The sequence below is a fragment of the Phalacrocorax carbo genome, chromosome 2 (genome assembly GCF_963921805.1).
Source record: "Phalacrocorax carbo chromosome 2, bPhaCar2.1, whole genome shotgun sequence".
NCBI lineage: Eukaryota > Metazoa > Chordata > Aves > Suliformes > Phalacrocoracidae > Phalacrocorax > Phalacrocorax carbo.
The window spans coordinates 126,911,378-126,928,516 of record NC_087514.1 but is presented as its reverse complement, the minus strand read 5'-3'; the positions used below and the strand labels follow the sequence as shown (position 1 = coordinate 126,928,516).

The following is a 17,139-nucleotide window of genomic DNA, read 5'->3' as shown; positions in this document are numbered from 1 at the left end:
TGAAATTTTACTCTTGGACTTATAAAAATATCATCTAAATTTACAGTGTTTCTGAAGTGTGAATGGATCAGGGCCAGTTGTTTTGAAGCCTGCAGTACTCCTAGTACCCACTAACTTAACTGTGCATGGTATCACTAAATGAAGGGCTTATGCTGGTTATCTATAAGGCCTAGGAAGAATATTTCGCTATCCTGATGAATAACTTGGTCTCAGAGTTGAAGTCATTTACTGAAATGTTGGAGATTGTCCACAGCTGGAAATATACTGTTCAATGATACCAACAAACTTCTCCAGCTCCCCGTTACTGCAGTGTACTCTTTGGGCTTAAACTCATTTTCACATTTGGGCTCAGAAGGGACTTCTCTACAACAAATTGCCTGAACCATTACCCTCTTTTGCCTTAAGTCAATGCAGCTGTTGGACTCACCTGGTTGGATGTCCTCCTGGCAGTTCTTTGACACCACATCACATAATGTGTGCTCTTCTTCCCCAGTGCTTTCAGTGGGCCCTGGTAGGTTTTGAGGCTTCTTTATTGAAGCTTAAGGTTTTTAGTGAGTTGGTGGCATAAAGTAGATGATTTGCACGCTGCTCTGGATTAAATGTCTGTTGTATGGAATAGTGATCCATCACATCCTGTCTCATGGAGCAGAACTGAAGAACTTCTCAAGTATTTACTGCAGCTGTGAAGTTCCTGACAGTTAGCTGGATGTGGATATCAATAAAACATGAAAGGCCACTTTTTTCATACTGCTTTTTATATCTTTGTAAAGGAGATGAAAATAGCTCTCACTTTTCTTCCAAGGATTCACTTGCCATGCAAAATACCCCAGAGAACAGAGAATCTTACACAGATAGGGAGAAGGCTTAACTGTGGCATCAGCCAACAAGATTGGTTTCAGTGGTTGCCATTTAAAGCAACCAATACCGTAATGAGGGGCACAGTGCAAAACTCCAGCCACACGCATGGTTAGATTATACCACTCAAGGGAATAAAGAGGTACTATATTACATACCCATCCTATACACCCCGTAAGTGGGTGTGGGGGTTGTTTTTTCCCTTTTTAATGCTCCTTGCAGTGTCCCATCCTGGTGGGGGAGTCACAAAACACGATTCAGGAGAGGGATGGGAAGGAAATAAGAGCTATGTGTATACAGAGAGACAATAAATGTACAGACATTTGTCTGACCAACTGACTACATGAAGGTTAATGTGGGACTAATTGGATAAAGAGCTACAGCTGTTTCCATCTCCTTTCTAAAACTATAAAAACAGTAGAAGAAAGAAACAAGCCTTTTCACTTCAATTGACACCTACATTTCAGCAAGCTGGTAGGACTTAAGCAACTGCAGGAAGTAAAAAAAAAAAAAAAAGTGACCCAACTTGAGACTCATTACATATTTGTATTTTTTTGTTCTCAGGTGCTCCTTCTGGGTACCAAAACTTACCTTCATGGCTTTATTCTGATGGGTGAAAGACATTCAGGCTGTAGTTTGACTGGCGATAATGCCATGGACAAGACTATATTGAAAATATGTCTGAAAGACATGGAGGTGGGGGGCATCATCCTGCAAACTGAAGCACTTGTAAAAAATCCTCCGATCTGGATTTTTTTCAAATTGACATCCTGTATGTTATAAATATGACAGAATGACCATACTAGGAACCTGTGTGGGTGCTGCCACTCCCCATTGAGCCACCAGGCAGTTTTGAGGGAGTTATAACAGGCTGCAGTAAAGGTATAGTTTTGCCCATATGCTATCATCTCCTACTTTTTTGTGGCCGAAAAGAATGTCTGCACTTGGCAGATTGTGTTTTGAGTAGCCAATTTTCATCTGATACACGTGTCAATGAGAACTGTTCCCATGGCAAATGTCAGCCATCAGTCTCAAGCAGAGGAAGGGCTGAAGTTGTTAGCAAATGCTGCAGGCATTTGTAGTGAGAAAATGCTTTATGTTTTTTATCCTTTTTTTCTCTATTGCCTTTGCACTCAGAAATGCATAGCTCTTGTTACTGAACATAAGAAATAACATTTACATTTAATTAAACCATTGAAAAATCCCAAAAGATGAACATTTCAGGAAACTGTGGAAGACTAAAGAGCTGTCTGTGTCATAAAACTCTGAGTAGATTAGGTAAAGAGCACTGTAGTATACATATGCTCTCTATTCATAATATATTATTATTACTATGGCACTGCTGCTTTAAATTTTTTACTCTATTTATTGACTATGATCAAATGATCCAACAGGGGGCTTGATGAATACCGGTTTCTTGGGTGCATATTTGAACTTATGTATTCTGTTCGTTAATATGAGAGATGGAACTATGAATAAAGAAACATAGAAGAAAAATCAAATAGTAATGATAAATAAAAAATGTGGACATCATTTCTGGAGACCTGTGTGTTGATGCTGTGATATCTTGGCTGGTATGAACAAACATGAATGCATGGATTCCCAAGGAAAATTTTTGCGTCCTGTTATTGAGTGCTCAGTACCTATGGGTGTCAAGTATTAAATTTCTGTTGTGAACAGCAGAAATGTCAGTGTGCTGACACTGTGACTAGTGTGAAGACCATTGCTACAAAGCCACTGAAGCACCTAAGCCAAAGAAAGTCTTCTGGGTTCCTTCTCATCATCTTTCTCACCAAAATTATTTTTTAAGTTAAGATCTCATGACCTTCAAGGTCCCTATCCCGGAACTCTTGAATGCCCCATCTTGATAATGCCTCACAAGTTCCATATAAGAACATTGCACAAAGAAAAGGGGTCGTACTAGTTTACTAGTTTCTTTACATTGATTCTTTTGTCTCTTCTTACTTCACCATCCAAGCATCATCCCAGCATGAAGCTGATCACAGGAACTAGACAGCCACTTACCATTTCTCAGGCTCAGCCAAGTTTCTTTATCAATATGTCAATACTGAATCTGAGTTGAATGACACCCAAATGCAGTACACAGCATGACTTCAAAAGGCCTCAGGTACTCAGGGTGAAAAAATTGCCTCTACTGAAGTCAAAGATCTTTGCAACTGTTTTCAGGAGTCCCAAGGTTAAGAGCATTATGGTTTTCACAGCATTCTTAAATTTGGTCTGGAGCACAGACTCTTTCAGCCCCTGACATTTCAGATGAGGCTACGTAATAACGATCCTCCAGATAGTTACATTAACTCCTAAATGGTCCTGAAATTTAATAAACCTGTAGGTGTGAGAGGGCATAAATCTCTTGTCCTTAGCTAAACCCTTAACTGTGTGTTTGAGATTTCAACTAGTTTAAGATAAGATGTATCAGTTTTACTATTTCTTTCAGTCATGCACTGAATCCCACCACAGAATTTTCTGTATGATTCACTGGTAATGAAGTAATGGAACTTACAGATAAACAATGAGAACAGGGGAAGACGTGATGTAAAACAAATCTGTAATATTTTACATAGCATAGGCTCATATTTTCACACGCATCTAGGTAAATAGGAAGCCCATTGTCATTTTCTTGTGAGCTCTAGGTGCTTAGAGCCCTGAAGACTGAACTGTGCTCAAGTCAATTTTAAAAATGGAAATTCAGACACCTATGTTAATAAAAAGAACAGGTTCCTTATAAAATGGTTTAGGCTTCCGACTTCACGTTTTCAGAGAGATTTGTGCAGCCAAGAAATGCTGCACAAGAATATTGTAATCGTGAAGAAACCTTTTCAGGTCTTCCTTCTCAGAGTTGGTCTTATGTTCATAAAATGACATTTATTTTTGCAAAAAAATGAGAGATATTAAGATCAAAATTCCCCAAGAGGTTTTGTAGAGACTCTAAAAACTATGTCTTCACTGGGAGCAGAAGGCAGAAGCAGGGGTTCCTAAGAAGAATGATTTCAGCTTTCAGGGAATATTGGGCCAATGCCTACTGTATCTTTGGGGATTAGAATAGAAGTGACAAAGGACAGGTCCATTCAATTATGCTATTCCTGGTATAACTGGAAGATAATGTGTGTGAGACATTAAATCTACCCATAGCATCTTTACATTGATTCAGCTTCTAAAAAGTCTTTTCAACTTTTAAATTACAGAGCCAATTGTAAAATTCCAGTACTAAAATGACAGATGTAATTCTTCTAGTTATATTAACTTTATTTAGCTACTCTTAATTTTATATAACTTTAATTTATCTTAAGGATGTATACTTTTCAAATACAATATTAATTTTTTTTTCATTTTAGATAATCATATTTATACCATTTGCTTACTGACCTCTCACATCAGCTCTTACAGCAACTTTCAAGAATGTAACTGATTTCATGGTTCAGAGCAATGCCGATCCTTCAGAACAAAGGTTTGAAGCCAGAGATAGTTGGAAATTTGCAGATAGTGTAAAAATATAAATATATATCTCCCTTCCACAAAAATACCATCTCTTGGGGTCAGAACAGAATAGTCATTTTTTAACAGTTTGTATAGAATTTAAGAAAACATCCCTGAACCTATTTGTTTTTCTGAGTTTATACCCAGCTATTTCCCTGCAGGCTGATTTCACACTGTTATTCCAGTGAGTGACTGTGTCTTCGATGAAGTGACCTGTTTCCTTGTGCTTTAGGCTTCCTCTTGGCCCTGGAGGGTTGCTGTAATATGAAATACGATGACACATTTTTCTTTTATAGTGCTCTCCATGTTGGATATATTGACAAGTAGGTGTAAAGTGTCTTCTGTTTGCTAGCTCCTTTGTCAGCTGCTGTGGACATACCCTTTACTGGAAACTCCCCTTGCCCAATCAGATTGCTGTGCCAGTATTTTCTGTGACATATGTATAATAAAACTGTTGTGCTGACATCCCGGGTATGTCGACTTGTTACTGACCAAGAGTGGGGTGGAACAGCAAGGCACAGAAAATCCACTATACATTCTAACATTTAGGCTTTATCCTTTATTAGGTAGTGAGTAAGAGACATAAAAAGAACTGAGTTTGTTGTTTACAGCTGAAATTTAAGAGACTTGTGTGAACAAAAACTTGTTCCATAGAGCACTGTGACAAAAGAGGTCCAAGAAAAGTGAAGGTGTCATTGCAAATTAGCTGATGTAAGTAGTTGGAATGACACACACTATTTCTAGCAGAACTTGTATTAACTCTGCCCTTAGTACTGTGCCTCCATACATGCCACAGGCCACATTTTGGCAAGGATCAGGCTGTTGATTTTGATGGCATCACAACAACATGGCAGGATGTACAGCAGGTGTCCATGCACCAGAAGGCCGTGCATTAGAGCCTACAGGATATTTATGGGTCTCCCCTTTTCCCATCTGCGTGTTTTTTCATGGGGAAAAGATTGCCTGCCCAGACCTTCTCCCTTCCCAAAACACCAGTCCTCCTCTGCTCTTACTTACACAGGCTATTACAAAAGGCTCTGGAGATAAATGGTGGTTCATGGAACACAGCTTGAAAACTGGCACCCTATTCAATGAAGAATCTGAACACAGCTGGCAATGGCACTACATCTGCAAAAAGATGGAAGGTTGAATCAGGCTTAAAAGACCAAGGCCAATGTTTTGCAAAGATGAGTTGAACCTTACTATGCTATATTGATGTACCCAAATAAAGGAAACATTTTCTAAATTGTTAGGCGCAGGTTTTGAAGGCTGGCCTGTTTACTGCCTCTTTACTGGGAGCTGTAGAGTAGGGAGCCCTTTTAAATGCCAGCCCCTAGTTATGTAGGTGCCAAAACTTGGATTCAGGAACTTACACATACTCTTCTTATTTTGGAAATTGGGCCAAAGCAATCCAGCTAGTAACCAGCCCTGAAATCACCATCACGTTTTTCATGGCTACATAGGAGTGAATTAAATATAACCGAAAGCCCATTTCATTTCAAGGCACAAACGTTTGCAAATAAATTGGATGAAATACGAATACATAATATAGAACTTATTTTAATACTTCTAGATAAATAAATGCATCTCTTTGGAATTCTTTGGACACAGATATCCATGGAACCTCTTCTCTCTTTTTATATATATCTTTTTTTTATAAAATCTAAATGCAGAGAGGTTTAAAAAATGGCAAATACCAATGTATATGGAAGGCTTACCGATGAACTGCAAGTCAAAAGTGCTGTATATTCCCATCCTCTGTATCTTCCAACTGTCCATATTAACCACAGGCAGTATTATATAGCAACCACATGGTCAATATTTTGCATTACTACCTTGTAATAAAATCTTTCAAATCATTTCCCCATCTAAAGTTAAATTACGTTTTTAAACTTTATTCCTCCTAAATGTATGGTAGGCATTTCACTTAGCTACACATCAGAGTGGTCGCATGTGACTCAGCAGCGCACTCCATAATATTAATAGATACTTTTCAGCTCCCTATGGGAAAAAGCAGGCAGCAAGAATCAGATTCAAGAAGTCTATTTTTTTCTCTGCTGTTTGTTACTTACCACTTAATGACCCACATGTGAAACTCAATGGTTATATAATTATCTTTATATAGTAGATTTTCTGTTTATAAGTTATTTTTCTTACTCTAACATATATACAATATATCTATATATACCCCTGATAAATCTTACTTTAAAGGGACACAGTCAACCCCTTTAAGCCTCACAGTAAACTTATAAGGCTTTAAGCTGTCCATACATAAAGGTCAGCTACCAAATTCAAGGGTCCCTTCAGATCCTAAAGGTTGTATTTGTTCCAAGCCCACAATGTGCAGTTATCTTGTAACATGTATCTCATGTGTTGCTGTTTACATTTTATAGGTATATTAAGACATTTTATATCACATCAGTAGGAAATAAAACAAGATAATAAATCTGTTTCTAAGACTAGGCCTATCGCAAAAAATGTTACCTGTATCTACAGACACTCCCACTGGTGTGATATAAAAAGAATATGTGCCATTCTTGGGATGAAATTCTGGCTACATTGCAGTCAGGAGGAACTTTACACTGACTTAAATGGGGCCAGGATTTCTCTCCTGCTTTTCATTTGCTAGTTATGACTATGCGTAACCCATTTGTGTCTTCCCTCTGCTCAACACTAAAGTGTTCAGGCCTGTTTCATGACAAGAGTGTATTTTTTGCTGTCCGCTGGCTTGCCCTAGACATTGATCTATCCTATATGTATTACATCTTTAGAATATACACACACTGTACACACACGTTCTCCATTAAATAAAAGTTTGATCCATTCTGTGTACAGCATCTGGATTTCTTTCCCCCCGCTAAATATTCTTTATCGTTTACTTTGTCCTAAACATAGACTATCTTCATGCCCATTCTTCTACAGGTGAGGAAAACAATTTTTGCTCACCAGGAACAGCTCCACATTATTGTCATCAGTTTTGACTACTTACCGAAGTGACAGAATTTGTTCACTTTATCTTTTGCAACTCAGTTAGAAACCTAGTGGCATAGATAGAGACACAATACTACTGTTTTACAAGACATCTATTGTATCTACTTTTGTTCAGATAAATACCCAGTAACTGCTTATTTGGCAGGAGGATTGGTAAGGGTACTACTATTCACAGTGTTTTTTCTTCTTCTTCTTTAATCTACAGAATAAAGTATTTTATGTACATTGGAACCAGTTAATGCCCTTTAGACAAATTTGTAAGTTGTTTCATAAAGCAGGAAAGACATTGCAGGGAAATATGTGCCAAAAAGCACAGTCAAAAGGCTTCATTAGTTTTATATATCACTACAAGTCAATGCTGGAGATCAGTTCTAAAACGATCAATACTCAAGAGGAATGTTCTCATCTGGAGAAAATACTGCCCATTCCTCCTTTTAGAATTTGTTCAGTTCTCTATCAAAAGTCCTGGCTCTTCATATATACTTTAAACTATAAATAAACACTGCATAGTTCAATGTTCTTCATTTTCTTTTTTTGTTTGTTTGTTTGTTTGTTTTGATTTGAAAAATTATTGCAGTACAATTAATTCCTGTTTGGAGTTCAGTAAGGAGCAAACAGCACAGGAGTATGGGTGGTCCGTATAGGCCCTGGAGCTGGTCGTAGGAGTGCTGGAGGAAGTGCTGAAGTCTGGAAAAGGGTGGCTGCTGGGGCTGTGCGAAGACTGAAGGGGGAATTCACAGCCACAGCAGCAGCTGCTGCTGCAGCTGCTAGCGGATTTGGTAAGATTCGTGGAGCCATCGGCTTTGAAGGTTCCTTTGAAAATACTAATTTTACCTGTGGGGAAGAGAGAAAACAAACAAACAGAGAGACATAATTTGTTCATATTAGCTACACGACAGGAAGCTTGACTTAAGATTATAAGTGCAAAATCAAGTAGGAGAGGCCTCGTAGTGGCTACTGACTCTATGAGCTGCAGGGTTGTGACAGGCGATACGATCTCGCGCATTGGACAAGGGTGAGCAGGATTTGGTCATGGTCAAAGACTTTCAATGTCCTCTTGATGGTGGGCTCATGCCTTATCACTGAGACTTATAATTTAATCTGAGATTAGAAATCAAAGCAAACCTAAAAAAGGGCTGGGCAATCTGTACCAAAGTAAAGGTGCATGTCCCCTGCAAGAATTAAATAAAGAAGAATTAGCCATCAATTAAAAGACCTCTATCTGGCCAGCTTTATGATAGGGATCAGAGCAGAATTAAAACATATCCTATTCCCTGGTCTGGCTAAGAAGGTGCTTTTGTTTTTATCATTAGGATGCAAGGTCTACTTAAGATCTCCTGTTAGCTCCTCTTTAGTAGCTTCTGCCTCTAACAACAGATAATTTGGAAAACTCCTCAGTTAGAGTTTCCAAAAAGACAAAAAATAAGCTGAAGCCTACCTCAGACTGATTGATAATACTCACAGAAGTCCATTATTATTTAAGAGAACTTACATTTAGTATGCATACAAATGAACATCAGAGTAGTTTATATAGTTTTCTCCAGATTTCAGTGCAATTTCAAGTTTCTAATAAGAAGCTAGGAGCCTGAATACCTTTGTTGTTCTGGTTTCGTAACTCTGAGACAAGAATAGAAACCTCATCCACTAACAAAGAAAAGTTCCCATTGGCTTTGATGGACTTCGGGTGGGTCTGTGTCCTGGTATGACCTGAGGCCCTTTGCAAAGAACATAAACCTGAGTATGTGGCATTGAACATATGAATATGAATACATGTACCATGATGTGGTACATCTCAGTGTGAGTACAGACACTTCTCACTTGCAGGGAAACAAAATTTCTCATCCTTGAATTGAAAGGGGCTTTCAAATAATTAACTTGCACTATATATCAGTCTGATACTTTCCACTCAACAGCACGTTGGTGAGTGAATAGTCAGAAAGTAAGGACAGGAGTACTCTGCCATGAACCACCACAGTAAGTTTCATCATTACACTATCACCATATTCCAAAAAAATCTGTTGGTTCTTTACCAGCCAGATGGATACAGGATTTTGACTTTTTTTTAATACCCATTGGCAACTCTGCTGGCCTCAAGGTCCTTGAAAGCTCTGGGAGAGATACTCAGAGGAGACCAGATTCTGCAATTCTTTTAATGGAGGACATAATGGATGCTAGATACAAAACTCCTCATGGTGCCTATGAAAAGCAATGATACCATCTTTTCCTTGATCAGTGTTTCGCTCACTGGTCCAAGCTGTCTTCTTCTCTTGCTGAGTATTTGACTTTTTCCTCCTTCCTTACATTTTTTTAGTAAATACTTTTTTTCAGCCTTGTTTAGAACAGACAAGAAAAAAAAAACCTCAAAAAAAGAAACCTCAAAAAAACCTTCCAAAAACCCCTGAGTACAAAGTACAAAAAAAAAATAAACCCACCCAGCCCAAAACAACAGGGCTCTGACAGTGGTCTAGAATTCCAAGTGTTTTTCATAAGAGCTATTTTGTTGCAGAAAGTTTGGACTATCAAGCACTTAATAACCTCTTTCTCTCCACTACAGTATTTTATACATGCTGGGCATTTGTGGCTTGAAGAAATATCAAGTCAGTCCCAACATTACAAGATTTCTTAAACTCTGAAATAGTACTGTGGGAATTCATAAAGCTTCTATCTCTGAAGCATGCAAAACTAGACTAGACAAAGCAGTACAAATGGTATTGAAAGCATGGCAATGGAATGTGTTTGGTCTAGCAAAGCTATGAAAATGTAGTATGTCCTTTTTCTAACTTCTGTAGAAATAAACTGTATTATGTTTAGACATTTTTTGTCATGAAGAACGAAGATCTTATGTGATTTACACTGACTGTGATGCTGCGATCTTGCCATTCTTGGAGGAATCAGGAACTTCTCATGAAGTTGGCTTTTCAGTTTATTTATCAATATGGTTCTGATTTCGATAGCTGCAAAACCAGTACTATTTAGTGTGTACAGCACGTTGCACCTTCATTTCAAACCTCTCTGCAAGTACTAATTAACACACAGGTCAACATTAAGAGTAAAGTAGTCATTATTCGTTTCCTTTCCAATGAAGTAAACTAAGGGACTGTAAACGACTTGAAAAATTAACAGAGAGTAAAGAAAAAGTCTACAGCTCATCAAAAACATTTACATTCAAAGTAAAATTAGCACATCTTTGGCTTGTTGCTATGCCATTCTGCATTTCAAGTGACAGCAATTTGGGTATTTTTTTCTATTCAAAACCAAAAAGACTAAATGGAGAACTGCTCTTATCCTTTCTCAGCGTAGCCTCTGTTCTACTCGTTCTTGAACCCCCTTTGCCTCTTTGCTCAGCTCTGGCCTGACTTGTATATGGTGAGCAATTGGGAGCAAGAGGGCAGGAAAAGGACCTATTGCCTTTATTTTCCTATGCAGTGACTAAACAGCCTTGATCCTTGGGTGGAGTTCTCAGAAATCACCATTACATGAATGGGCAAATAGAGAACTGTGCACAACAGCAACAGTAATGTAGTAATTATTTTCACCCCCTGGGAAACAATGAATTTCCTAAAGGAATAATAATCCTGTCAGAGAGGCTATAGTGATTCCATATCCCAGTTACATCATTTCTATTCCTTTCAGTATAGCTTATATGTATTGGAGACCTTGGTCTTCCTGATGGATTACTGAAAAACACTATGGGGCTATTTCCCTGCTAGTGGATCTACCAGAATGGTGCACTGCATTATGCTACAACATCTAAGAAAGCTCCTACACAACTGAATTGTGTGTGAATATACCTATCATGAGGGCTGCCCCAACAAGGACACGCTTTCTGAGCTTTAACTGAACTTAAAGAGAATTGGGTTTTCACAGAAAAAAAGCTCCATATACCGCATCCATTAGAGAAGATGGTCAACAATAACGGGCTAATCTATGAGGCCAATGAATCAACATCTTCCCCCTGCCAAAACCATCTATAAACCCTTACAAAACACCACAGCACATAAAACAATCGTGCAGTTTATCTGATGGAGACAAATGTCAGATGTTTCACTACCCCACCCACAACACAAGCTGTTTCTTAACTAATGGCAGGATCCTAGCTGGGTTTTTTATTAAAAAGCGAACCTTTTTCTCAGCTTTTAAAGCTAGAAAAAACTGTGTTTCAGATAGTTTTTCCTGGCAGTTGAAAATGTGACAAGAACCATCCTGAAACTGAGTGGAATGAAATGAGAGATGGATTTTTTTATTTGTTTCAATTGTTACCTGAATAATTTTCTAAATAAAGATAGAATAAAACTTTTATATTTTATTTAGTCATTTCATCACTATTGTCCTTCGTGAAAACTGGAAGAATCCTGTTTGACATCTGGATCCTTCTTTCATCTGTTGCTCTCTAATGACCTTTGAAACAATCTTCTTTTCTGAGGTTATTCAGAGTAGCTACAAAAAACAAGGACCCTTGGGTTGTAGTTCACACCCATCAAAAAAGTCCCTTGTGGGTTTCCATGGGCTCATTCATACACTCGTATACTCCCATTGCTTACACTATTCCTCTAATTTTAAACATTTTTCCACTTATATTTTCTAAAAAAACCTGCTCAGCAGGGTTAAAGTAAAATTAAAATAAAAAAGTGATTGGCTTACCCCTAGAGGATGTGTTCCCTTTTGGAGTTTGTTGTAAGGGCTGTATTTAGGTTTAGGCGGCTTCCCAGCAGCTCTGTCTTTGTGCCTTCTACTGCTTATGTGCTGTTAAAATACATTTAGGGGAAAAAAAAAAAAGAAGAGTGATATTTCCTCAATAAATAATTTCAGGTTCTGCTTTACACAAGGGTGCTCAAATATGGAATGTGACTGCTCTCCACAACAGCATTACTTTGACTAATTCAATAACGAATGGGAATAGGGTCTGTTCCAATTTAAATGATTCTTTGTGCATCACATACTGGGACTGTGATTTTCCACAGTGCCCCGTTCAACTCTGCTTCCACTGTAGTTAATTATTTTCCTACCTTTGTTAACTTCAACAGGACCTTGTCACGGTTCAGCCCCGGCTGGCAACTAAACAGCATCAGGTCCAAGATAGAAGCCTTGAAAAATTCCTCCCTATCTCTGCAAAGCACCCATCAAATTCAATCCACTGCTGATAGAAAGTTTTGGAAGAATATTAGATAGTAGAGCATCCCTTTTGGGGACGGACAGGGTGTGGGGAAGGTCACAACATTGTTTAAATTCTTAAGCCTAGACATCCTTTTAAGATTTCAGCTGAAAGATGGTGAAAAACCCCCACAAAATCCATTATCTTCTTTATAAAATCTATGAGATTTTACCAGATCCTTCTACACAGACTTTATTGCAGTATTGGGTGTAAGAGACCTTTTTCAGAACTATATTTTTACTTTGATTTTCATTCTCAAGAGAGTTCTCACAAAAAAAGACAAAGAACTGGACATTTTTTTCCTGAAAGCAGAAGTATTGCTATTGTCCATTACAGAATTTATCTTCATTCTGGTGAAGTTCCTTAACACGTATTTAATTCCAAAAGGCATATGGAATGAAACTAAGTGTTTTTCAGAACAAAGGCTTTGTTCATCTGAAGAATGACTGAACATAACTTAGTGTAATTGCAATTTAGAGGTCATGCTTCTCAGTTACAGAGTAAAACTGATGGAAAAGTATTACAAATCCTCTCCATCCTGCATTTCTAAGCAGGTAATTCAATGTTTTGTCAAAATACTCGCTGCACCTACCTCCACATCTTTGTCAAGGCAAATATCATGCAGTACACTAAATGGCAGGGCTTATTAGCTCATGACAATTACAGTAGTCTAAAGACAGTTGTAACATGTTGCAGCTCACAGCTTCTGTAACTCTTTCAGACATATATTTAATCAAGAGCTTTTGAGAAAATATATTCTGTGCCAGGGAAAATCATATCCAAAACAAAACATACTGCATGAAAGACAAGTACAAAGGGCAAAACCTGTAAGCTCCATTTGGATGTGAACTGTTAGACTGACACATGCTGGGAGTTGGTACTTTATCACCATGAAAACAAAGAACAGCCAAGGATTCACACTCTGCAAGCTAGCTGAGTACCTGTTTCAGTTGTGTCTCAGAGTTTACGTGCACATCACATATTTCACAGTGAAATGTTTTGTTCTGAAGGCCTGTGTTTCCTTTATTCACAGGTCCTTTGCCTTTTACGCCTGCCCGGGGAAAGGCTTTTATGGTTCCACTTCCATTCCGAGCTTCCAGCATAGTTTTGTGCTTAGTCCCTGGAGACATTAGAAATGGGAAACAGAAACAACTTTGGCAATTCGGTTGCATTCATTCTTTCATTTTCTTTTTAAAAGAAAACCATATGAACCTCAGCTTGGTGCTACATGCTATCCTTGGAATATGCCTGTATTTGTCTGTATCAGATTCATACCAATGTAACAATATTTCACATCCGATATTTAATTATTAAATTACATATCTGTAGGTAATGCATGAGAATAAAGGAGCCACACCAGTAAGTAGTGGCACAATCAGGTATCCTGATGTGAAGTTAAATGGGTGTGACTTTTCTCATTAACTCCTGCTGCTAATAAGACCTGAATTGTAGTTGCAAGGGAAGAGTAATTCAGCTATTAAAGATGTAGTTGGCTTTGATTTGTAGTCTTCCTGAATGCATTGGCAAACAGTATGCATTAGGTAGCTTACACTTAGATCTGTAATTAACTAATTAGTCTCCAAATCAAAAAGGGGCAGAGGTTCCTGGCAGCAACCTATGGATCCTTAGTGTCCTGAACAGAAACCAAAATGTGTGAGAAACATACATGGGAGAAAAATGCATTTGCATTTTTTATACAAAATAAAGATCGGATAGAAAATAATAGTGTCCTGTTGCTTTACCTTTATTCAACCGAACAATTCCTCATGCTGTTGACGTCCATGCAGGTAGTCTGTATGATAACAGACTCCTGCCATGTACAGCATTAGTGTTCCACTGATAATTGTTGTATGCACCCACATGTACACTTTTACAAGCATGTATGTGTGTGACCACACACACAGTTTATCAGCATAGACAGCAAAAACTTGGAGTGTTGTGTTTAAACCTTCAGAATAATGTTTTGGCTCTCATCTGTATCAGAAAAATGTTTAGAGTCTATCCCTCATATGAAGTTAAATGGGTACAGCTTTATGAACTTAAATTTTCACCAGTTGAAGATCTGGCAAAGAGCAAACACAGAATTTAAAACTGATTAGGCTTTGTTTCTTATTAATACCAACAAATTATAATTTCCTTTTTAATTTGAGTAGATTCTATAGACATGCCAAAGTGGTTTCTTTTTTATTACATCATAAAACCATTGATCATCTTGCTGTAGGTATATCATCACTGTCTCTATGTTTCAAACCTAAGGTTCCCTGCCTTCTCTGTCACCTAGCTGCGTTTACCCTGCTGACAGGTAACCCCTGACATGCAAAATCAGGAGTTCTTCTGTAAGACTGTTGTTACAGGTGGTCATTGTCACCATATTAAATCCCAAGATCTTTTAACTCTGCTCACCACAAAGCCAATCAATAAGATGCTTAAAATAGTGACTGTGAATGATGCCTAGCTACTACTGGAGCTTACCATTGCTACTAGCTCTAATAACAAGAAAGGGCTCAAAAATGAGGAAAGATGGAGGTAAGCAATTACCCATTCAACTCTCATGAAGCAATTGCCATCAGCTGATGAAAACAAAGGAAAAATAGACATAATTTTAACAAGTTATTAACAGACAATATGGAGCTAAGAATTCTGACTCTCATCATAGAACTCTGATTCTTTCAGTCTTAATTTGTTAGATTTCAAATAAAACTAATGGCATTCATACTCAGTTTACTAGCTAGCACAAACAAAAGTATGCAAACTCTGAACACCAAAGGTAATGAAGCATGGGCTGTCATTTAGCTCTATAAGGTTCGGAAGTTGCAAAAGCTAAAATGTTAGAAAACGGGTAACTTGCATGCAATAAAATTCCTTCTTCCTCCTTTATGAAAGCCTCTTTGCCTGTCATTGTTATTCTTTAATAGTTAATGAATTCCATGTAATTGCCAGTTTTCTGCCACCTCTTTGTCCCCTGCTGCAAGAGATCTAATCTATTCAGGGAAAGATAATTGCAGAGCTCTTGAGACAGAAGGAAAAAAGGAAGAAAGCAAGCACTGCTCCATCTCACCACTGTTGTGCGCCTCCAGCTGCGAGGCAGAGTTGACAGCGACTTTGCATAGTGAACAGTACAGCAGTCTTTTTGCTTTTTCTTCCTCAGTCTCAACGGAAGGGCATGTGGTGCTGCTAGTGGCTGTCGTGGGGATTTTCTCCACTTTAGAGGTGATTTCTGTTGTCATAACACTGCTCTTCCGGATTTCCACGGTTGTCGTCGTTGATATTGCTGGTGTCCCTGTGGTAACGTCTGTGGGTAAAGAGAGGAGATGGAAGGAAACAAAAAAAAGAAAAAGAAAGGTTGTGACCTTTGGCATTTGCTTGTTTGCATCCTAATGCTGCAACCACACAGAGAGCTGGATCGTGCTGGTGATGGTTTGACTAATGGTAATGAACTAAATCTGACCTTATTCTTTGTATTTTGTGTAGTTACAAAATACAGTACTCCCATTTATCAAAATGCCACATATTCCGTCTCCTGCATTCTGCTAACACCCAGTAAATACAGAATTCATAAACTGAAAAGACAGGTCATTAAGTCTGTACTGTACAACTCAGAGATAATCCACTAAAGAGGTTGTGTAAATTACCAGTACAATAGACAGTTAAAATTTATATGCAGCACTTCAGATGCATAAACTGCCGTAGTACTGCATAATACTTACGCTGATTGAGTAACCAAGCTAATGTTTTAACATTCTGTACTAATAAAACTAAAATGAAAATAATCGTATGTTCTTGATATCTGATGAAATAAAATGTTAAATTGATACTTCATTTGATATTAGCCAAAACTAATGTTAAATGATTGAAGGTAATTATTACAACACAGTATACATTTATCTATGCATTACATACTAACATTACATACTAATAATAGTAATTAAACATACAACATTCTATATCTGAGACCTACACAAACACTAATAAGATTTCTGTTCTGTTTATTAGTGGTATGTTTGGAAAAACTGTAAGCATGTTATATAGCTGAATCTGGAAATCTAGTGCTTGCGTCTAAGAACTTGTGCTTTTTCTGTAGTTTTCAAATCCAAGAGACAGAAAATACACAATGTTATGGTGGTTTGAGTAATATATATGTGACATTTGGATATGGCAGTATCATTTGGTAGTTAAGCACTTAGCAGGGTAGAGGATGGTAAGATCCAGCACTGAGCCAGTGGAGAGGATGGTAAGTAAGGGACAGAAGGAGAGAAGGGACAGGAGCTGTTCTGCCTTTGCAGTGTTGTCATATTAAGCCTACTGAGTAGCAGCTTCCCCCATAAGAAATCTTAGTTACTTTTCTGAGATACTCCTGGAATTGAGGACTTTCCAACATAGCCAGCTTATTTTGGATTCATACATCCCTTTGTATTAGTGGCGCTCTACCTGTACTGTGCTTTATTAATTGCCATCTATTAGCATAGGCAAAATAAGAGTTTTTGGCTTATAGATCTCAATATGTGCTGTGATGCAGGAGGGACACAACTGATGCTGCAGAGGTGTGTTTCAGACTAAAACCGTTAAACAATTTCTTAATGATGAACACACCTATTACCTTAAAAGACAATTTCAAACTGGGAGCAAGTTCAAACACACTGGGAGAC

General features: G+C 37.9%; 1 protein-coding gene across 3 annotated transcripts in view; it reads right to left on the bottom strand.

Moving 5' to 3' along the window:
• Nucleotides 1–4,143: 4,143 nt before the first annotated feature.
• The window catches only part of ZNF385D (zinc finger protein 385D), a 437,843-nt gene continuing 424,847 nt past the window's right edge, over nt 4,144–17,139 (bottom strand). For 2 of the 3 annotated variants that reach the window (XM_064444281.1, XM_064444280.1), the window contains exons 6-9: nt 15,552–15,785; nt 13,435–13,613; nt 11,983–12,084; nt 4,144–8,175 (exon numbers count right to left, since the gene is read on the bottom strand). In XM_064444281.1, coding sequence (XP_064300351.1) covers nt 7,942–8,175; nt 11,983–12,084; nt 13,435–13,613; nt 15,552–15,785 — 749 coding nt within the window. In that variant the 3' untranslated portion in view covers nt 4,144–7,941. The remainder of the gene's footprint in view (nt 8,176–11,982; nt 12,085–13,434; nt 13,614–15,551; nt 15,786–17,139) is intronic. The other variant, XM_064444282.1, reaches the window with a different exon arrangement.